Genomic DNA, 23,675 nt, shown 5'->3' with positions numbered 1-23,675 from the left:
GCTGAGAGGGGAGGCAGTCAGTGCCCTATCTCTGTGGTTGTCACCATTGTTGGTTTTTTCTCCTTCGGTGAACAATTAATAATCCTCCTCTCTGAGAGGAAAGCTGGCAGCTATGGTTTTCACCATTTTTTTAGCACACAAAGGAAGATTAAATTCTATTATAAAGACAGAGCAGATAAATAACAAAAGCACTCTTGCCACATCCTGCTGCCACTGTAAATTTAATACCTTGAATTTGCCAGATACTTTGGCTAGATCTCTAGGCTCAAAATTCTGTTTCTTGACTCTAGTTCTCCAGTACCTGTATGGCCAAACAAAGATAGTCCTGTTGTTTCAGAGAGAAAGATTTCACAAAAGCAACTGGGAATATCTTGTGTGATATGGACCTTCACTTTATGGGAGCTCCTGCTATGGTAGGGGAAGAAGATGAACTTTAGTCAGCAAGAAGTGAGGTGGGAGACCTGCAGCTGGTGTAGTTCTTCTGGCATAGCTCCTAGTGTTTGCTGCAGGCTGCAGCTGTCTTAGCCAGTTCCCATGAACTCATGAACTGTCATAATACATACAGAGAAGCTCTTAGTTTTCTTTTTTTTTTCCCTTTGAGGCCTTTTGCTTGTGACCCATTCTCTTTCTCAATTATTCTGTGCATGAGCAAACCCTGTGTGAGTTAGATGCAGCACTCCTTTCAGTATACAGCTTGGCGGTTTGCTCCTGGGGTCTGCCCACAACTGAAAACCCAGGCATTTGTGTATCTAAATATGGATTTAGAAGTGCATCCTAAGGAATTTCTGTTTTAAAATAAAGACCTACTCCTCTTTAAATTGAGCTAATTAATTTGGATTAGAATTCTGTTCACATTAAAGTTGAGGTAGCTTTGGTGATTAGCAGTTTTCTTTATGACAACCTGCAGTCGCAGCCTAAAATTCAGTGTCTGTTTGGGTTTATACAGGCCTTAAAAAAGAACTGGCCTACTTGAGAGCTGTCGTCCCATATTTTCAAGTAACTAATAAAGGTCAGACTTTACTTCATGGGGACATTGTGGGAGACGAGTACTACAGACATCTCACACTCTCAAGACGCAGGTGCTAGAACAATGACAGATACTCATGAAAGGAAGATATAAAACAAGACAGTGAAAACTAAGCAAGTGATTGTCCTTTAACAAAGCATATATTGAAGAGTTGGCCTACACTTACTTGATAGAGAGTGAAGTATCATTTGATCTCATTTCCTACTGTTATAGCTGTTTGCTATACCCAGGCAGTTTGGCATCTGAAGGCTTCTGTGTGGTTCTTGCCAAGTATTTATATATTGATGTTGCTTTCCCTAGTTCCAGTCCATTGCCAGACTTGGCACAGGGAAGCGAGGAAATTACTATTCAAAAAAATTTTATTAACAACAACAACCAGTTGATCAAGTCTTTTACAGGAAACAAGTTTTTTACAGTTAAATTTAAAACCTTACAACTCATATTCCTATAGCATGGAACCTCACTAACAGACAATTTTTTTTTCTCTAGCTGCAAGCATATGCATTTAGTAAACTTTGATGCAAAAACTACTATCAATTTAATGCACCAGTTATGTAACAATGTCAGATAATAATTTTTTTCAAGGAACTGGCATTTCAAGGCTGCATTACATTCTCCTCTCCATTCAGACTTTTTTAAACAAGCCTGGTTTGCATTTCACCTGTGACCTACCTGGCTGGGTGCCTTCTTGGGGCCAAATCCTAGTTGTACCATATGGGCATTCTGTAAAGAGTTAATTGATAACATTGTTAAAGTTGTGTGACTCAAAATCACAGACATAACAAGTAAATGCAATAGAAAATGAGGCTTAGGGTAATTTAAAGGACAAAATTACAATTTTCATCGTAATGAAGTCTGTTTCATTGAGATATACAATATCAAGTGTTGTTTCCAATGTCTGATTCTAATTTTGCCAGTACACACACACTGCCAAATTCTGCCCTCTGGAAGTGTAAGCCACATCATAAAGTACACTATAAATGTTGAACAGAGTCTATGCACCAAACCCTTTAGTGAAAATATTTTTTCTTGTAAATATTCTCACTTGTTACATGACAGATTCTCAAACTAATTATGTTTTTTTGCTTAATGAAGTTTGACGGTTTGCATCTGAAAGAGGAACAAAAGAACACCCATAGAAATTTCCATTGATACTTCCTAAGACTTAAGTGGGAATTGTCAGTATTCAAAACCAGACTTTATGCTCTGTCATAATTTATCTTGCAAAAAGAATATAGGTATGAAACTCTACTGCTTATATCAGTGTCCAATAATAATCATGTTCTTGCCTCACACACACGAATCTTGAGATCAGCTATTTGAAAATTTGGTAACTAACTGTAAGAGTCTGTTCCCTCAAAAAATTTTTGTCTTCTGTCTTCTCAGGTTCTCCAGACCTGGCATTGTCACAGAGTGTTAGACACAATTTCCCCAGTTCAGATGAGGTGTAGCTGTAATCTGTATTTCTCTCCTGGTATCACAAGGCTAAAACTCACACCCACTTATCGTTTAAAATTAATGTTAATGAATGTAATTTTGTCAGTACAACTGGTAAAATCTCCTGTACATAGGATGCATAGATATATATTGCACCTGTTCTGTCTCTCCACAGCATTTAAGCTGATCCCACACTTACACAGCTCTAAGTTACCATTTTAGTTTTATCAGTCGCATTGAGATATAATATGAACAGCTGGCTGCTTTCAATAGGCTTTGCAGGCAGTTCTGGAAAAGAAAGATAACTCAGTGGAAAGAATGTTTTCTCATGTTTGTCTAAACAGCGTTATTAGGAGGGCCAGAGAAGTATGACACCTCCATCTGTGTAACACATTCCATTGATTCATTTGTGGGTGTCTGGGGGGTGCTTGCTCACTTTGGCACAGCTTTCCTCTGCAGTTAATTTTCTCTTTATTTTATTTTTATTATATCAAAAAGATCCTTTCATATAGCATGTTCTTAAAATTTTCTGCCACTGAAGAGTAGATTTCTCCTTGTAGAAATGAGAGGACCTTAATTTACTGTTAGGAGAGATAGAATTATTTATTCAATAGTTCTTTATCAGTGCTATAGGTTTGCCTCCACACCTGCAAATCCATGAGTGCCTGGAAAAGGGTTTGTGTGCATAAAAACTCAATCAGCTGGTTTAGCAAGAACTCCTTCCTCTTCCTACATGCCATGTATCACGCATAAGGGCAGCTATATTGATGGAAGCACACAGACCTCAATAAGTACACAAATAAATATCCAGGCTGGGCCAGGCAGCCCTGCTGCCCAGGCATCTCATAAGGGTTTTACTGAAAGAGAAGGACCTTTGAAATTCTAGTGTCCTAGGAATGGCGAGAGTTTCAGATTTTCCCACGGAGCAGTGGTAATGTATGTCAAAGGAGCAGTGTTTCTGGCAGACTTGCCCCAGAAGGGATCCTGCTGCAAGTTTTCCACCAGTATAAATGAGCTGAGCTCACTAACACTATGGTCCCATTGAATGGAGGCAATAAAACCCTAAATTGTGGCTTACAAACCCCATTAATGTTTATGTACAGTATATGTGAAGAGCTGAAGATACTTTATACTTGAAAATCAAGAAAAACTTTGAAAGGAGGAGTCTTTTTTGACTTGAGGTGGCATAAGATACTGAGCTAGAAGGGGTTTTGTGGATCACCCTGTCCAGGCCACTGCTTTAACTCTAATGTGGTTCCAATGCCAGTAAACTTAATCCAAAACCTAACAGGATTTCATGGCCTCATTATTCTTGTTGAATGCCACCATACTGAGGGCTAGAAATTCTTCTGATTTTCTTCTGTATTTCTCATGGCTATCTTATGCCCATTTGTCTTTTCATCAGTGGCCCTTCTTCGCTGTTCATCTCCTGATGTATATATACAGCATTCTTGGCCCCTCTCAGCCTTTGTTGTACTGGGCTAAACAACCTGGCTGTTTTAGACTCTTCTCATCAGATAGTTTTGCCATTCCTGTGATTATGTTGATGTCTTTTTTCTGTAGTCTACAATGCAAATTAGGCTTTTTCAAGCATGGGTGATCAAAGCTGTTCCAGATAAGCTCTCACTAGTGCTCTGTATAATGGCATGCATACTTCTAATTTCCACCCCATTCCTCGGTTTATCTTAGGATCATAGCACACAGAGAGGGTAGGAAGGTCATAGTTATGATGTGATCAACTCGCATACCAAACTTTTTTCTCCCTCTATTGTTTCTAACCAATGTCTTTCATTTCTAGCAGAAATCCCTGCACTGGTTTCTATTACCTTAAACTTTAAGGTATAAAATTTCATCACACTATTATTCTAGTCCTCAAGGTCATTAAACTCTCACTTTGATATTCCAGTCCTCTGCTTTATCATTAAGCATTATCTCTTCCTCATAAGCAAACTGAGTTTCAGATCTTTGACTTCAATGTCTAATTCTTAGTGTACAGCATACAGATGTAGCACCGAAACACACAGAGAAAAACAACAGTTTGTCTGGGATGACCTTACAATAGCAGCACATTTGTTATATGGCCAAATCTGTTCAATTCTTGATACTGTTCCAGGAAATGACAAATTTTTGAGGTAAGTCCTGAATCGAAGGCAAACCATGAGGAACTCTGAAGTTGCACCATAGCTATATTTTTTAATAGAAATGAGACTCCTGTGTCGTTATTTGGAACATTGTAGCAAATCCATGTCCAAAATAATTGCTCAGATATCTGTGTAGGTATCCCAAAGACAAACCAACTTGCAACTTAAATAGGACTAAATAATGTTTTGTCTAAGTTCAATTTGTCATCCAATACATCTAAAAAAGAAAAAACACTTTTTGTTCCAAATAGAAGTTCTTGATTGTGTTTATATAAAACCAACAAAGCATTCATATAAAATAATCTACACCTGTAGCATCTCATCTCCCAGTCTGTTTTACTGTTTTACTTTTCAGTGGTGCCAGACTCTTTTCAGTGGTGTCCAGCGACAGGATGAGGCATAATAGCCATAAACTAAACCAAAAGAAGTTCCACCTCAACATGAGGAAAAACCTCTTTACACTGAGGGTGGCAGAGTACTGAAACAGGCTGCCCAGGGAGGTCGTGGAGTCTCTGTCTCTGGAGACAATCAAAACTCACCTGGATGTGTTCCTGTATCACCTGCTCCAGGTGACCCTGCCTGGGTAGGGGTGTTGGACTAGATGATCTCCAGTGGTCCCTTCTAACCCTAATTATTCTGTGATACTGTGTGTTTCCAGACTGTCTAATGCCTAAAAGCTAGCACGTATTATAGAATGATGCAAGCAAAAAGTGGAAAGGGTTTTGGTAGCATAGGGTGTACCTTGAGGAGTGCCACAAGTGAAGCGAGTTGTGGCAACTACAAACATTTGCTTTAATGAACTCCTTAATTAGTTCAGGATATTTCATCAATGCGGGCAGTAAATTTGTGGTTTCATAGTATTACTAAAAGTTTTGTCAGGCATCTGGAAATGTAAAGCAGCTGTAAGGTAATGGGCATTAAGCACCCTGATTTGCCACTGGGTGAGGGAAAAAACAGTTTGATTTTTACACAGCTTGTAAAGCTCTTTAAATGTTGTAGGTTTTTTAATAGTGCCAAACACTCTCTAGAACTGTGTAAGGCAATCACTCCAGGAAAACATTCAGATGTAAAAATTTATATATGGAATTTCTGTTGGAAGTAAATGAGAATTCAACAGTATTTATGCATTTGAAAAGCTTCCCACTGGGAGATGAACTCAATGTCTTTCCTTCCATGTATTTCTAAGGACATCTATAATGGTCTAAAAGGATCTGGATTGCACATTTCTAATCAGAGATATGTGAATGAAAAAGTATTTGTAACAAAACATAAATGTGAAGTCTTATCAGAAAGGTTTGGATCCATGTGTTATGTAAGAGCTATCTTAAGAGGTGACAGTTTACTGACTATTGTTCTTGCTTTTTTTCATAAAAATATATATAAAGAATATGTAATTCTTTGATATTTACAGCACTATTATTTTGTACACTACATGCATAAAGGATCTATTTTTAAATCCGTATCAACTTGTATGTTAGTTTCAGTTCTTCCAGACAGTGATGTACAGTATGATTTGTGTGTTTGCATGCAGTGTGTTAGCTACTATCCATGCATAAAGATAAAAACAGGTCCAGAAATAAATAAGCACAGTCCAAGGACTCAGTCTTGCAAGAACATCTGAGCAAGTTCAGGGTCTTTGAGAAGAGCTTCTTATGTTGCAAGAATGTAAGCAGAAGAGTTGGTTAAGGCACTAGAGCAAATTAAAAAGGATATTTGAAAAATTTCTAAAGTCTTCATTTGTAGCCATGTTGTTTATGTACTAAAAAACCCTAAACTAAAATGATGACTCAAAATTGAGGGGTTTCTGTTTTATCAGAAGACATTATCAGTTTGAAATACAAAAATGAAACTTGAAGGGATGTAATCTTGACTGAAATCCGTTGAAATGTTGTTTTGCACTTCATTTGTAGTTTGGAAAAAGAGAGAATTTGATTCAGTCACAATATTTATTTGAAGTTCTGTCTTCCCTTTGTCTTGCATTTGGCTTACCTGTTCAGTGCTGCCTTTCATCATCACTAACCCTAAAAAACACTCTTCTTTTTTTATAGGTTCTCAACCTAGTACAGTCCTATGTGACGCTGAGAGTCCCCTTGTACGTCTCTTATGTTTTCCACTCTCCTGTGGGTGTAGGAGGTTGGCAGCATTTCGACCTACAGTCAGAGCTCCGTCTGACTTTTGTGTATGACACTGCCATCCTGTGGAAGGATGGGATCGGTAGCCCACCTGAAGCAGAGCTCCAAGGTGGGTGTTGGATTTGCTTGCATAGAACTCATACTCCGTTACTAAAAGTTGCACACAGTAGGATGATTTTTCAATCATTCCAATACTAAACAAAATATTTAAATTGCCATTTATTAACAGTTGCAAACAATCTGTCATTTCTTAGTTCTCACATGTCTCTGCTGGAGTGTTTATGAAAATCATGTAGAGTTGGCATCAGTTCTTGTACTGCAAAGAAACACAATCGTATTGTTATATTTAAAGTACACATGCAAAAATTGAAACATTTGTTTCTACTCAGAACCTCAAGGTACATTATGTAACCATCTTCTATTACCACACAAAATGTTTGTGCTTTAATGAAAAAAACTTTGAAAGTATTCGGTGATGCAATTTTTCCTGGCTAGGAATAGCCAGCTTCAGAAACCTTTAATATTTTGAAAATTTTGATTTTGAAACATTCAAAAGAAGCAGAAGTATACAATGGGGATAATAGCATGTCCTATGTGTTAGACTAGTAAACTGTGAAACTTTCTGTAAGCATTTTAGACACTGCCAGTAAATGTTTGTGACTATAATTAGTCAACAAATCAAACTCTATCATTACAGAATTTATCTTTGCAAAAAGTTAATTTATTTTTAAAAAATAATGGCTTACAGATGTATGTGCAAGACTAAAATACACAGTTACATCTACATGCTGCATTGTTCTATTTGTGTGAATTTACTTCATATTTCCCAGCATTAAAGCTTCAGGTGTTCCATATCTCTCTCAATCTAAGGTAGAATACAGATGTGCCACCTGTAATTATGTACATACACAGTTTCAGGATGCCAGGGAGCATAAAATCTTTTTTTTTTTTTTTTTTGTTTCTACAAACTCTGTATATGAACTACAGAAGTTATTGCTATGCAATTTCTGTCCTCATGTTAAGAGTGGGAAATGAGGAGTGGCAAGTGGAATCTACAGTGCATGAAGAATGAAGCACATGTCATGCCATGCCTAAAGAATCAGCCACATGCCACAAATCACATGATGTACTAGTCACCAAATAACAACCAGATGTAATCCTGTCTCAGCAGTTATGTGGTGCATCTATGCTATCTTCAATGCTTTAATTTTTTTTCTGTTTGAGAAGCTGATGGCCAGATCTTTAGAGATGCCTAACATTGGCAGTTCCCTTTCAATACAGCCAGCACAAAGTATATGATAAACCCAGGGAGGTAGTGGAGCTTAGAACCCCAACATATCCCAGTCTGATTTGGGTATTATTTTTGGAGCAGCTGTTTTTCTGGGCAGGAAGAGGTTAACTAGTTTCCAGCTTATTTCCATAATTCTCAATTCCTATAATTGTTCCACATAAATTCTACTTAACATTGTAAAGCAGTCAAGGTCTTCTAAAGCCATAATTCATACATACATAGATATTTCTAATGTACCAAGAAATATGACTGGTACAGATGATTTTGTGCAGGTGGTATGCATTCACACTAGTGAGCGTGTTAGGCTTCCAGCACATTTGTGGGGGAACATTCCTGTTTCCTTCTTGCTCCTGGCAAGCAGAATGATGGAACATCACTGCCTATTCGTAAGGGAACACTGGAGGAAACACCTGAACTCTGAAGCTTTGCAGAATCTAGAGAAGGGTCCCCCCCAAAAGGGATTTGGCTGCAAGCTACAGCAATAAACTAGATCTGATGTGTGTGAACAAGACCTTGTAACCTGAAATTAAAAGACATAAGGCCTGTCGTTTGGGCCAGATTTAGGCCAGAAATTGCCAGCAATGCAAAGCCTGTCAGAATGTGTTTCACAGGTTGAAGCACCCTCAAGCAGCTTGCTGTGGAAGCCACAACCAACTGGGACAACTGAATGCTGGTGGTTGCTGCCTTAGCACAGTAGGCAGGAAGGCACTGATAAAGAGTCTCTGAAGCAGCTTTCATTGGTAGAAGTCAGCTTGAATGCCTGGTGAAAACAAAAGTATTGATCTTCCTACAGAACACCCATGCTCTTGACTGAACACAAGCACAGACTGTGCTGCGTGGACTTTCCTCAGCCTGCTAGAACAGCTGTGTGGGTCCATGGTAAACATGTGCAAACATGACTTAGCAGGGAAGTTCTCCATGTGCTTTGGAAGTTGAAGCATGTTGTGAAAACCCTAAGCCTCACTATAAATTCTTGTTTGCAAAGAATCTTGAGTCAACCCAAAAGGTACCAGCAGGCCCACTCCAAAACAACTGACATGACAAGGGTAAATGAAAGAGTGGGTCAGGTGTTTCATGGGAGTGTAATTTGTCGTCTGCAAGTGGAACAAACTTTGTTAATTGGTTGTTGCTGCCAGGTTCCCTGTACCCAACGAGCATGCGTATTAGTGAAGAGGGGCGCTTGGTTGTCAACTTCAAGACTGAAGCTCGGTTTCATGGTCTTTTTGTTATGTCCCATCCTGGTAAGCATAATCTACACTTCAGCAGCATTATAAAGACACCCCTCCCAAATTTTATAATATCCCTTTTATTTTCTATTTCTGCTACTGATACCTGATTTTTCTTATATACTGTGCTCTTCAGATAAGGATTTTTCCTCTATTTGAGATTTCTTTACTTGTCATTGATGACTGTATTCAGGTTGTCAAACTTGATGAAATATGCATGAATCTGATGGAAAGCAGATAGCTCCACTTGATCAAGAGACTGAGCAATGAAAGATGAAGATCTAGGCCATTCTGTCTACTAGGGATCTATAGATAGATGGTTTTAATCCAATAGTTATGATTACCTATTTACTTATATTGCCCTAGAAACTTAGATAGCATTAAAATTTCTTTTGTAACTTGAAGGCTTTCTAGGTTATTTAGACCTTTTTCAGATAGCAAAAGAAGATCTTGTATGGTCATTGTATCACTCTGTTAATATAACATTCTCACTGATGTTCAGTTAGTCATTGCTGAGAACCTGTTCCTGCAATTTAATCTGTTTAAACTCCACTACCTTTATTCAGAATAATTACAGGTGTAGGACTCAATCCGAGCATGAATGCTGGCCATGGAAAAGATCATCTAACTAAATTAAATCTGCTGAACAATAATGAGAAGGGGAAAAAAATCTCTTTTAGTTTAACTCAGTTTTTTTAACCTAGAAAACTCCTTCATAATCTTTCTACTTTTTCTCAGCCATCCTCTAATGTGTTAGGTTTTGCCTATCAGGCAGAGCTGAAAGAGTTACATTGCTAAGGAAAATTATGTTGTGTTTCTCTGGGCTGACATTCCAAGTTTAAAACAGGAGGGATTATGAAGCTTTGCCATTCCACTCTCACTCTTTTGTCTGTCTGTTAAATTTAATCTTTATACACTTCTTGTTACGTAGCCCAAAAGCAACTGTTGAATAGACACTTGAACAAGAATCAAGTGGGCCCAGATGAGTTGACTGTAATTGATTTTGTTAGTTTCAGTTAATAAAACCCAATACCCTGTAAAGGTATTGACATCAGCTATGGCATTATGGTTTATGAATTATTTGGAATGTTTTTCAGGCTCTGAGAGTTTGCAATGAAATACTAAAGGTGACAAATCTGTCTCTTGGCATGTTTCTAGCTTCATCTCTAACTTCCATGGTTATGTCAGCTGATCACCTGAGCCTGACATTTAGCCTCAGCCTCATCCGAAGTGAGCCAACCTACAACCAGCCAGTACAGCAGTGGAGCTTTGTTTCAGATTTTGCGGTAAAACCTCAGCCTGCACTATGTTTTTTGTTGCCCCAGCCTGTTAGTAAGGGTGTTGGGGGTACAGCTCCCATCTGTCTCTCACTCTCTCTCTCACTCTCTCTCTCTTCAGGTTCGAGACTATTCTGGAACGTATACCGTGAAGCTGATAGCCTGTACCACAGCTCCACATCAGGAGTACAGCCTACCAGTGATCTGCAATCCTAGAGAGCCAATCACATTTGATTTGGATATCCGATTCCAGCAGGTACCATCCCAATGATACTGTTGTCATGTTTCCTTTTTGAGTTTGATTCCCATACTGCCTTTGTTGGTCTTGTAATAGTGCTAGAAACTGAGAGGACAAGAGGAAATGGCCGTGAGCTGAGACAGGGTTGATTCAAATTAGATATTTAAAAAAATATATTTCACTCTCTAGGGTGGTCAGACAATGGAATAGGTTGCCCAGGGAGGTCATGGAATCGCCATCCCTGGAGGTGTTCAAGGGAGATCTGGATCTGGCACTGGGTGATACAGCTTAAAGGTTTAGGGGTTACAGTGGTGGTGTTAGATGGATGATTGGACTGGATGAACTTTAAAGTCTCTTCCAACCTTGATGATTCTGTGATTCTATAAGTTAAGCATTCCTAAATTATTGGGACAGCACATACTCCTTTCTTGCTATTTAACCAGTTTTACCCAGCTGGGAAAAGCTAACCTAAAAGCACAAAAGGCTTTTCATCCTCAATTCATGACCAGTCTTTGATAGTCAATAGGAAGCTCATTGACATTGGTTTCGGGAACAGTTACTGTGATATCCACTATGAATGAACATTTGGGAATTCTTTTCTATTCTGTTGGCATTGGTATTAAATCAGTTTTATCAGATAATTAAGAAAATATTAGACTATTATCAGAAGGTTTTCATCTGACATGAAATCAGAGGTAAGTCTCTGGTATTAAAAGTGGGACCTCCAGAAGAGGATTCATTCAGACCTGAGGTAGAACTTCCTTCCCTGGCTCTAGAGCATGTGTAGATAGCCAACGCTGGTAAAATGCTTAGCTTTAAGACTCACAAATGTGATTGAAATAAACATGATCCATGGCAACTTGGACCATATAGGAACATGAGAACATGCAAACAGCATACCTTTCACAAAGCCCAGGTGTAAAGCTCTGTAGCTGGGAATAAAATATGGAGAAATAGATTGTGCTGTAGAAAACATTGATTGAAAAAAACATTTAGGAGTCATGTTGGATAGCTGGATGTTAAGAGAACATAAACTATGAGTTTACCAGGTTATCAAAAGGGCTAGTGTTACCTTGGGATGTGTAAGGAGGAAGTAGTATCATTTCTGTTATTTGGAGCCAATACTGCTAATGCAGGAACAGTGTGGCTGTGGTTTCATGCGCATTAATAGTACAGATGTAGGCTATTAAAGCATCTCATAGTATAAATCCAGGGTCAGGGATACACAATCACTTTTCTGTTGAATTACCCAGAGTACACTAGGGAATGTATGCAGTCTTTATGCTTTCATTTGGCATTATGCCAGCTATGGGAGAACAGATGATTCCTGATATGGCATTAAGTCCTGGCAAAGCAGGGAGATGATACATGATCTGATGTGAAACCTGCCTTCTCAGAGTTAGCCAGCTAAACATTTTGAAAAAGTTTGAATGGAGAGGGTGAGGGGAATTTACACTAGTTCAGCACTTCAGCTTTTGTCTTGCATTTCTAATCTCCTTCTGGGACTCTAAAGCAATTCATAGCAATGCTAAACCACAACTTGTGCCTGAACCTAGTATAAACAATAAGATGTTGATATTTCAAAGCAAGTTCAAAAAAACCTGCAAAAATCACTGCAAAATGGGCATAGTAGCCTACGGAAATATATAACTCTTACCTGGAAGAAGGCTATGACCAAAAACTAAGAACTATGACTAAACATAAGAGCTACCCTGGTATAAATAAATGGATACTATAGGGATCATTATATCAGATAAAGCTTTAATAATACAGTATATCAAAGTTTCGAGTACATCAATTCAAAATAGGGATGAGTTGCAAAGTTGCAACAGTATCATATGTAGCCAGTTAATCCCCCATCACCAGTAAAGTTGTGGATGTCCTATCCCTGAAAGTGTTCAAGGCCAGGTTGGATGGGGCTTTGAGCAACCTGGTCTAGTGGAAGTTTGTTCATGCTCATGGCAGGGAGATTGGGTGAAATGATCTTTAAATGTGCCCTCCAACCCAAACCACTCTGTGACTCTCTCAGATCTCTGAGTGTAGGTGTCACTGGACTAAAATGACTTAGACTATAAAGTCTAATGATAAAACAATGGGGCAGGACAGGATTTGTTTTCCCCAATTCTTAGTCAAGTGGGTCCAGTTCCTGTAATGAATTATCTTCTTGGGCTTTTTAATATAAGACTTTTCATTTCCCTGGAAACTTTTTGTTCTAATATCCTTCATAATTATTTTCACTGTTCACAAGTGAGGAACCATTTTAAGAATCAAACATCAAGAAGACAATATATTTGGTCTTTTCCCTCTGGAGGTTTTGGTTCAACATTTGATTCTTTAACATAAGTCATCTGCCCATCTCCTTTTTCCTCTCTCTGTGGCCCCTGAGGAGTGAAGCAGGTAGCCTGGAACACTAGTGAGAATTGTGTTACTACTGTTTCACTCTGGGATTTTCTGAAGATGGACTGCATTCAGCCTCCAAGCTTTGCTTTATCCCAGTCCTTTCAGCATCTCCTTTCTTTAAATGTCCGTGACTATTTGCTGAAAGAAGCACTTCCATAATCAGGATACTTGCTGCCCTTGGATGGACCAATCTCAAGAGCTCTCTACTTTTTGAGGTATCAAGTATCACATGGGGTTGTCTACCATGAGTGATCTGCATTGTCCCTAAATCATCCATATGCAGAGTTGCTGGACATGGCAAATAGGCAAAAAAAAAAGACACCATTCTCACCCAGCCGATCCTCACAGATTATAATTTTTTTTAATAACTCCTGTCTTAAATGCACATGAAAGTTATAACGTTTAAACTAGTGTCATAAGTAACAGCTGTGTGTCAGGCACTGGCAGCACTGAGACTTACATGTAAAAATGAAATATGAATATTGATAACAATTTTAAACAGAAAGCCTGAGACATGTGTTCACAGCTGTATGTACAGTGTTCACCCAGGCCATTGCTCTCACCATTGTTGTAAACTGTGTGGCAAGTCCAGTGCCTTTAGCTGAATACACCCTTTTTCTTTCCTGTTCAGTGGGCATTTGGACTGCCCAGGAAGAGCTTGTTAAGGCCATGGTTGTTTCTCTTTCAGAACCACAGCTGGAAACCAGTTGTGTCAGGCAAGTGTTTGAAGCTGTGGGACTGCAGCCCAATAGCCTGAATCCCAGACATTTAGAAGGAAGCATTCCAGGAGAATTAAAATTATTTTCTAATCATTATTTCTGTGTAAAGGCTATGCTCGTAAGGTTCCTCTTTCTGAAAAGCAGCAGTCCATTTACAAAAATGTTTCAGCTGTACATTTTTCTTGCCAAATCCTGTTGCTTTGATAGTCTTGAGACTCTATTGTGAAATGAGCCAGCAAGAATGTTTTCTTTGTTGTTTTCCTTCCTTCCTTCCTTTCTGCACACTTATGCATATATATACATAAATATACATATATGTATTAGCATTTTTTTATTTGTTTAGTGGCCTCTCGTTATTTGATTTACTTTTTTAATGTGTTTGTCTTCCACATTGTTTCCTCAGGTACATGCATCTTTTTGAACTTTAGTCTTCCCCCAGCTCTGTTTGCTGTATTGTTACCCTTTTGTTATGCCATGTGCCTTTATAGTTTGCCTTCAATCTTATGTTATATGGTCCCATGAGAACCTGCTGCTGATAGTATTGGTTTATTTTTTACTTGTAATCAAGGAAGAACCATAGGTAACTGTGTCAAATATATAAAGATAAATACTAGCATAAAAAGGTATTCAAATGGTTTGGTTCATTTTCACATGTGTGATCTGATATCCTGCAGCATATCAGAAAAACTGATACCTGCAAATAAATCCTCAGCAATGTGTACTCTCAAATAATTGGCAGAGGAACAGAAGCAGAGGTGGGGCTTGGGTGTAAGAATGAAAATGAGGTAGAGAAAACAGGCTGTGATGAGTAAGACTGAGACAGGTTTTTGAGGGAAATAATTTCCTCATGTTACCCTCACACATAAGTTGATCTGAGCACCTCCTTAGCTGGGATTTCGAAAAATGTGGTGGGAAGAAACTAACCTAGAATACTTTCAAATATCCCAGAGGCAGATAATCCGTAGGTTGTATTCATGTGAGATATATAGCAATATATGTCTAGTACAAAGAAATCCTTTTGTTAAACTGTATTGTTGTGTTTAGATGTGCAGAGATGATAAGTAATGTACACTGGGAGAGGATCATGCTGTGTTTTAAGTGTTATTAAAGAATACTTGTTGAAGAGCTTTACACTTTTGTGTTTTAGGTCAGTGACCCAGTGGCTGCTGAGTTCAGCTTGAACACCCAGATGTTCCTCCTCTCCAAAAAGACACTCTGGCTATCTGATGGTTCAATGGGCTTTGGGCAAGAAAGTGATGTTGCTTTCTCAGAAGGTATAATTGTGCACAGATCATGCACATTTAATTTGTATTCCACACTATCAGGTTTCTAGCTACTGACATACAGAAGAATACCTCTTCAAAAAAAGTGCATTGTCAGGAGGCCAAAACCTACACCCTGCTTTGGTGCAGAGGAGTACATAGTGTTTCTTTAAGTCACTTTTTGAATGAAGAGCCCAGTATAGCCCAGAATTAAAGCAGCCCTTGAACTGGTTCGGGTTATAGCAACAGCAAAGGCATCCTGCTGCTATTATGTGGCCCAGAGAGCATGGGAGAGTGTGCACACTGATCACAGCCTTTGACAACACCCTACAGGGGAAGCTGCATTGCAGGGTGTCCTTGGATATAGTCACATTACACTGCACTAAGCCTCTTGACTAGGCTTATTTATTAACTTAGCCTCAGAACTGTGCTAAATGTTCCAGTCTAATAGGATGCGAATTGTATACACTGTTTACAGGCGATATCATATATGGTCGGGTGATGGTGGATCCAGTGCAGAATTTGGGTGATTCCTTCTACTGTAGCATCGAGAAGGTTTTCCTGTGCACAGGAGCTGATGGATATGTACCCAAATATAATCCATCCAACACTGAATATGGGTGCCTCGCTGATTCTCCATCCCTTCTGTACAGATTTAAGATCGTGGTAAGTGTTCTAAAACTGTGAGGATACACACATGTATTTTAAATTTTTTTCCTAACTTCTCTTTTATCCAGAACCCAACTATTCTTAAAAGTGTTCATGATGGCACCAAATGTTTGACTTTAGATCCAGGTTAACAAGAACTGATGGAGGCAATATCTTGCCTTTCTCCCTCCTGGTTCTGTTCTTCATCATTCTGGGGACTCCCTTCATTAAGAACGTGACCTAAGTTAGAATCCCAAGATAAGTTTTTTCTCTACATTATCTATATCCATTCACCATAGAGAAAGTCTTAGGGGACATCCAAGTTAAGGATTGGAATTTGTTTCATCTTTAGCCATCCAGAATTTAGTGTATAGTGTAAAGTTAGTCATAAAGGAAAGAGGGAGACCTCTAAAGTTGGCTTATGATATCTGAGGTAATTTCCTTTCTGAAAATAACTACAGAGTAAGCCTAAGTAACTACAGAGCTGATGGCCAACTTTTAGGGTTAACTTTAAGATGATTATCTAATTAGCACTCAAATTTGCATGAAAGTATGTTCATGAAATGAAATGTAGCTTCTTTAGACTGGGAAATGAAAGAGGGAGACCTCTAAAGTTGGCTTATGATATCTGAGGTAATTTCCTTTCTGAAAATAACTACAGAGTAAGCCTAAGTAACTACAGAGCTGATGGCCAACTTTTAGGGTTAACTTTAAGATGATTATCTAATTAGCACTCAAATTTGCATGAAAGTATGTTCATGAAATGAAATGTAGCTTCTTTAGACTGGGAAATAGACTTCTTTCTTTCATTTCCAACCACATTTATTGTATCAGTTTTTGTTTAAGAAGTGTAGCTATGATTGCTCTCTAGTGTTTCCTCCTGGTATTCAAGAAAAGAAAAAAAGGTGGTCTCCAGGCAAGAGATTACATAGAAGTTGCAAGTCACAAGGTACAAGTCAGATGTGACCACAACTGTTTCTCATGTCTTTTCTCTTGGTATTTCCCTAGATTGCATAAAACAGCATATGTAAATTACAGAATTTTACACTGTCTATAAATAATAAAACTGTTTTTCCTAGAAGTAAATCAGTATTTTACAAATTTTTTTCCTTCCATGTAGGACAAAGCTCAGCCAGAGACACAAGCCACAAGTTTTGGAAATCTGCTTTTTAATGCAAAACTTGCAGTAGATGATCCCGAAGCAATTCCGTTAGTTAAACAGCCAGGCTCTGATGGATTTAAAGTAGACTCAACTCCTCTATTTCAGGTATCATTTCTCCAGCTTATTAGCAAGAGTACTGAACCGAGAAAGAAACACAAGTACTGTTGTTAACTGTATGTCATATTGAAGCGAAGAGAAAGATTAATTCTGATTCCAGTGTCAGACATGATTATAAATGCTTTAAATTATCTAGATACAAAATCTGGAGCACTTATTAAAATATTTTTGTAGGGATAATCTGCTTTTCTCTTGTTTAATTTTGCAGACTAACCAGAAATTATACAAATTGTTCTTACGCATTTCTTGTAACTTTATAAGTTTCTTGTATTGTATAAAACAACAGCATTGTTTTATTGCTTCCCATCTTACTTCTCAAAGACAAAAAATACAAGAATCATAAGCCTTTATAGTGAACTCCATCAAAATCTAGTCGATATTCAGCATTTTCTGTACAATTCTTTCCTTGCAAACATGCACAGTGTGAAGCACTGGAAAGCCTAGAAAATGACAACTAAATGGTGCAACTACTTCTTAATTACGTATAATCCTTCGGCTGTGTGCATTCATCACTTTGATCTGTATTACCAGCCAAGAGTCATCTCTTCCCTATTTGTCTCTTTAGTATTTGCAAAACTACATGCAAAACTCAAGTGTATAAATTAGTAGAAAAAATATGGAGGAGACTTTGATCCTACTCCTGGCTACTTCAGTATTAAAGGTCCCATTGTAAGCAGTGGAATTATTAAGAAAACTGCCCATTTACCAGTATAGAAAGGGATTCAAAATTTGTCTCCAGGAAAACTAAGTCTTATTTTTTCACATGAAGAATCCATTTCCAATAATGTAATGATTTTTGGTCCTCATTCTGTCAAAAGAATGTGAATATGAAGAAACAGCATTATATCCTGAAAAAGACTTGGAAAACCAAGAGTGAAATAGAAAACATGTTATTTCCCACAATAACAATGCGTGGCTTCAACGAATCAAATTATTGGTCAGTAGCTTTAAGACAGTGTTCAAACAAACCTACTGGACCTTGTAAAGGGCAAATTTATTAGGGGCCCAAGAAAGACAAGACAAATTCAAGGAAGCTAGTATCATATCACACAGACTGCAGGGAATCACACAATCACAGTGTCAGAGTTGTCAGAGACCTATGGAGATTGGCTGTTCCAGCCCCCTGCTCAAAGCAGGGTCACATAGAGCAGGTTGTTCAGGACCATGTCCAGTTGTATTTTTAATATCTCCAAGGAAGGAGACTCCACAGTGTCCCTGTTCCAATGTCCAACCATGCTCACAGTAAAATACTGTTTTCTTGTACTTAGATGGAATTAGAGCCAGGGCAGAATCACCTGGCAGGTTGGGCCTGGAAGGTCCTTTTCTGCAGCCTGTCCACAGCTGAGGTACTTCGTGTGGCCTTTGGTACTCATAGTACCAAAAAAATGCCAAGGCCATAGTGTTCTTCATCTGCACCTGCTAGCCATAGAGTTTGGCCATGGAGAGGAATGGAGACTAACCCCTCTTAAAATTTTGGCAGAAATCATCACTCCTCTGGTGCACATTGGCACATAGCGGAGGGATATCTGTGCATAATTTTGAAAGTACTTGTCCAAGAAATAAGTTCAAAACAGAGATTCATTTCCTCTGCATATAGTGCTGCCCAGATTGTGTATGTGTGTGTTTCAATACAAAAAATGTTTCTTTCTAGGTGTCTTTGGGTAGGGAATGGTATGTCCATACAATCTACACTGTACGTTCAAAAGAGAATGCTAACCGCGGCATTGGCAAAAGAAGTGTGGAGCACCAGTACCACTCACTCTTCAGTGGTGGGAGCCCAGGAACATCTGCACAGAGACGGCAGAAGAGGGGAATTGACCAGGACCCAGAACTTGCAAAAGACATTGGAGTAGAAAACAACCGAGGAACAAACATACAACACATAGCACTAGATCGCACCAGCAAGAAACAGGTGCCTCAAAGGGAGGTTGGAGTCAACGGTGTTCTCCCCAGGGAACTGAATAACCCAAGAGCAGGAGTCAGCATAGTCACAATCATTGGTGGAGCTGCTGCTGTTTTCCTCACCATCTGCTTAATTGCAATTATCATTTTGCTGCTAAAATGGAAGCAAAATTCCGAGAAGAAGGAAGCCACAAAGGAATCAGGCAGCAGTGAACCAATGATGCTACCACATAATTGCACCAGCGATAGCTCAGAGGTTTGATTCCAAACCCACAGGATTCAAGCCGGATTCTCCCGAGTGTCTCAAAAAAAACTTGAACTGCACATTGTTAACAGCAGATAATGGTGACTCACGAGGAATAGAGAGTTCATATGCTTCTAGGTGTACTTGAAATTTTTTATCTGGAACTCTTTCTGCCATTGCCAACAGTAGAAGAAGCTGTACCACATCTCCACCCTTGCACAAAAGGTAATGCTGTAATGCTGATGTCCCTATACCATGCACTAATCTGAAACAGCAGTTCAAGGAACTGCATTGTAAGGGAGAGATTATTGGTTTGATTTTGTATTTTCTGACATTTCAAAAACAACAGAGGAATCTATACAAAGGTGCTATATATCCTGTCTGCAATAAGACAGGAGATCTGTTTCTTCAGAAACACATACTTGAGAGGAGGAATCCTTACACTCTTCTGTTAAATTTTGTACTGTTTCTCACAAAGAACTCAATGTCTGCAATTAGTTTGAGAGATGATGAAATGCCTTAGGCATGAATCCTCCCTCCTATAAGCTTTTGACTTAAGCTATACCAGTGATTTTTTTTTATTTTATTTTACTTATATGTAACTGAACTTTTTCAAAAGACAGCTAGATTACACAGCATAGCATTATAAACAGTTGCATGTCACAGAATGCTAAACATACTCTTTTCTGCAAATTCTTATTCATCTATTTAATCTGAGATTTTTTCTTTATTTATGTTTATATAAAGCCAAAGAATACAACAAATCCAGAAAGAATTTTCATTTTCACTGAAACTGGATGCTTTTGTCCTCTTAAGTTTATAATGGATCATGGAATTATTGTAAGGTAAATTATATTTCTTAGTGCATGTCCACTGCTCAGAAAGCAAGCATTAGTATTTCAGTACCTAGAGATAGTTAGATTCAAAATGCAGAGGACAAGGTTCTGCCTGAACTGAGCCTAGGGATCATGATACTGAATCCAGCATGGAATTGTCAGCTGCCATATTAAATGGCAAAAGAAGTGAAGAAAAAAATAACATTTGATTGAATCAAGTAGTATTTATTACTGTATAATCATAGCACATCTTGACAAACATGCTGGGTCATTGTGGGGCATTTTTTGATGAGTGACTGCTTTTGCAAGAGTAATTCTGATTTTCTGTCAGTGTTTTTGATTTAGGTAGCATGACAAGTTTGGATCAGCACTGTCCCATGTCAGTTTTTATCCATACAGAACCTGTTCTGTCCCAAAGACATCCTTGCAAATGTTTGTCTGTGAAAGCTGTGTAGCCTTCAGGAAATTGTCCCATTTATCACATGCAAGTCCTTTCAAGTCATAGAATCACAGAATAGCCTGGGTTAGAAGGGACCTTAAAGATCATCTAGTTCCAACCCCTCTGCCAAGGTCAAGGACTCCTTCCACTAGACCAGGTTACTCAAAGTCCCATTGAACCTGGCCTTGAACACTTTCAGGGATGAGGCATCCAGAATTTCTCTGGGCAACCTGCTCCAGTGCCTCATCACCCTCACAGTAAGGAATTTCTTCCTAATGTCTAAACCTACGCTCTTTCAGTTTGAAGGCATTAGTCTTTGTCCCATTGTACACCCCCATGTAAAGAGTCCCTGCCCAGCTTTCTTGTAGGCTCCATTTAGGTTCTGCAACGCCACAATGAGCTCTCCCCAGAGCCCTTTCACTTCTTAAGGCTGAACAACCCCTGAGTTCTCTCAGCCTCTGTTCTTCATAGGAGAGGTGCTGCAGCCCTCTAATCATCTTCACAGCCCTCCTCTGAACTTGCTCCAACAGGTCCACATCCTTCCAGAGCTGGACACAGTATGGCAGGTGTGGTCTCACTGGAGCAGAGTAGAGAGGGAGAATCACCTCCCTCAACCTGCTGCCCACGCTGCTTTTGATGTGGCCCAGGAGATGGTTGGCTTTCTGGGCTGCAAGCACACATTGCTGGCTCATGTCCTGTTTCTTGTTCACCAACACCTCCAAGTCCTTCTCCCCTGAGCTGCTCTTAATCCATTCTCTGCCCAGCCTGCACTTGTGCTTGGGATTGCCCCAATCCAGTTACAGGACCTTGCATGTGGCCACATTGAATATCATCTTGTGCTGTGTAGGTAGTCCCTAAACTATCTTTAGCTGCAATGCACTTGTCGTTTGGCATTCTGGGGATCATGCTGCAGAGATTTGAGTTAGCTGAGCAGGATTCAACTTGAACTTGGCTGTAAGCACACAATACTGCCTCTGAACTTAAAAAAAAAATCAATCCAGAAGGCTTCTTGGCCTGGCTGTGGTGCTCCGTCAACACAGATAGACCTGTCCTGTTAATTCTGCACAATTGGCCTCTGAGCCATAAAGACTCAGAAATGGAGAGGTCTACAAGTTTAGGAATATCTATGCTATGATTCATGGTACAGTGTGAATGTGCCCACAGAGAGGCTCATGCTAATATCTCTTGCTCTGGATTTGTATTGTTACAATTTCACTCATTAAATAGGATTTCATCAGTTTTTCACAAAATTAATCAGGTCAGAATCTGTCCTGCCTTTTCTAGGTTTTCTGAAGCCTGTGGTTCAGACAGCTTAATTGAAGGATGTTTGCAGCACCCCAAGGGTCAAACTCCATTCGTAAAATCTTGCAGTCATCTTTTATTTTAATTAATCTGAGTTCTAGCCTGAAACAATTATCCTTAAGCCATGTCCAGTGCTTTAGACCTTTTCCCTAGTCACCTGACATCAATTTGCTCTTTTAATGAAGTTTCCAGGTTTTGTGATCCATGTATTATGTGTGCAAGATTGATCAAAGCCTTAACCCACAGATACTTTTTCTATTTCCTAGGTTCACCACTAAGTTGCAAATGTAACCTAAGATCAAATTTGCCTTTGTGCCTAGATGTGAAATTACTATGAGAAAAGCAGAATTTCTCTCTTAGAACCTGCATGTTTGGATATTGGCAGTCAATGATTCTACAGTAAAATGGGACACATGTAAATAATAGAACATTTTAATATTTATAAAATGCCTGTTTTGTATAAGCAGAGAAGATCTTTTTTAAAAATATATATATAAAATACAGAAATTAGGTGTTTATCAGTAGAGCTATTTTTCTGCTTTTGAATTTTAACAGACCGAAATATCATTAAAATTGCTTGCAGGCAAATTTTTTTTTTATTCTTATTTGTTTTTATAAAATTACTCAAAACCCATGTGTTCTACAAGCCAAATATTTAGCCCAGTAAACAACTGCTTCGAATAGCGTCTGATTACAGCTTTGTAAAATATTTAGGTTGATGGGGATTATCAGTCTAATGTTTTTCTAACTATATAAAATAATAGCACCAACTGGTGATAAGAAAGAAAAGGACAAAGCAAACTGAAAAGCTGGACAAGTGTGAGTAAGATATATGAGTCAGATGTCAAAGTCCTCTTCCTGGGAAAAGAATCCCAATGTTTTCAGTAAGGTATGCCAGATTTGTCCCATTCCTAAGAAATTGGATTTCTTACAATTCAGTGAACTATAAATACATCTGTAACAACATGGCTTTTTTTTTGTTATGGTTTCATGTTTTTAGATTTCAGCAAGATGTTTTGGAGACTTATTAACATTTTCCCTTCTACTTAATAAGTGGCCTTGTTTATACTAACCTGAATAAGTGCCTCATTCCCAGTTATGTGCACAAATATTTTAATATTTATCTATCCATGCAATAAACTGAGTATATTTTATATATATATATTTAATCTATTTCCAGATTATGTATTCAATCCTCTTTTCCCTGGAGATGCTTATTCTACTAGCAGTAATACCATTTGTTAAACCATTTATACAGTAATTACTGTGTTTAAATTTGTTATCAAGCTGTCATATTTATTTGGAACATTTTTTTTTTTTTGCTTACATCTATTGCTGTGATATTTGGCATTTGTACGAGGAAAAAATAAAACTACTTCTGTTTGGTTACTGTTTTAAAGTTTGTGTATGAGTATCACACTGTGGAGTGAGGTCAGTAATGCAGTGTTAAGAAAAACTAATTTGTCACATCAATGGAAGAATATAAACTTACTGTGTTTGCAATAAATCTCACTGCTTTGTTCCTGAACTGATTGTTTTCTGGTCACAAAGGGGTTGTTTTTTAATCATTGTGATTGCACTCACAGCTCAGAGAGGGATTTCTCTTTCAATTCCTTAATGTCAGAAATCTCTAGATGTCTGCAAGTCCTTTGTAGGCTGGATTGCTGTGTCCCTGTGTGCTGGCAGGGCTTATTGTGGTAGCCTCCTTGACAAGTGAAGGTGAGTCTGCAGGGAATATTTCCCTTGTTCCTGCAGCACTGATGTTGCTGTCAGCTGTTCCTTGTGCCAGGTCATAAGATTTTTTTTCTCAGTGGCAAATGTATCACTGATAGATGTAGGAACTTATGGCAAAACTGTTATATATATATATATATA

At 38.5% G+C, this 23,675-nt stretch overlaps 1 protein-coding gene across 1 annotated transcript in view; it reads left to right on the top strand.

Annotated features, from left to right (window-relative positions):
• FREM2 (FRAS1 related extracellular matrix protein 2) overlaps positions 1 to 19,241 on the top strand; it is a gene marked incomplete at its 5' end in the record, with an annotated part of 124,622 nt that extends 105,381 nt beyond the window's left edge. The window contains 8 exons of the mRNA XM_009076079.1: positions 6,654 to 6,846; positions 9,165 to 9,269; positions 10,413 to 10,540; positions 10,653 to 10,787; positions 15,036 to 15,162; positions 15,629 to 15,816; positions 16,919 to 17,065; positions 18,729 to 19,241. Coding sequence (XP_009074327.1) covers positions 6,654 to 6,846; positions 9,165 to 9,269; positions 10,413 to 10,540; positions 10,653 to 10,787; positions 15,036 to 15,162; positions 15,629 to 15,816; positions 16,919 to 17,065; positions 18,729 to 19,241 — 1,536 coding nt within the window. The remainder of the gene's footprint in view (positions 1 to 6,653; positions 6,847 to 9,164; positions 9,270 to 10,412; positions 10,541 to 10,652; positions 10,788 to 15,035; positions 15,163 to 15,628; positions 15,817 to 16,918; positions 17,066 to 18,728) is intronic.
• Between the last annotated feature and the right edge of the window lie 4,434 nt (positions 19,242 to 23,675).

The sequence above is a fragment of the Acanthisitta chloris genome, unplaced genomic scaffold, assembly GCF_000695815.1.
Source record: "Acanthisitta chloris isolate BGI_N310 unplaced genomic scaffold, ASM69581v1 scaffold3816, whole genome shotgun sequence".
NCBI classification, from domain to species: domain Eukaryota; kingdom Metazoa; phylum Chordata; class Aves; order Passeriformes; family Acanthisittidae; genus Acanthisitta; species Acanthisitta chloris.
Note: the sequence above shows the minus strand (reverse complement) of the source record. Positions and strands in the feature narration are given on the sequence as shown.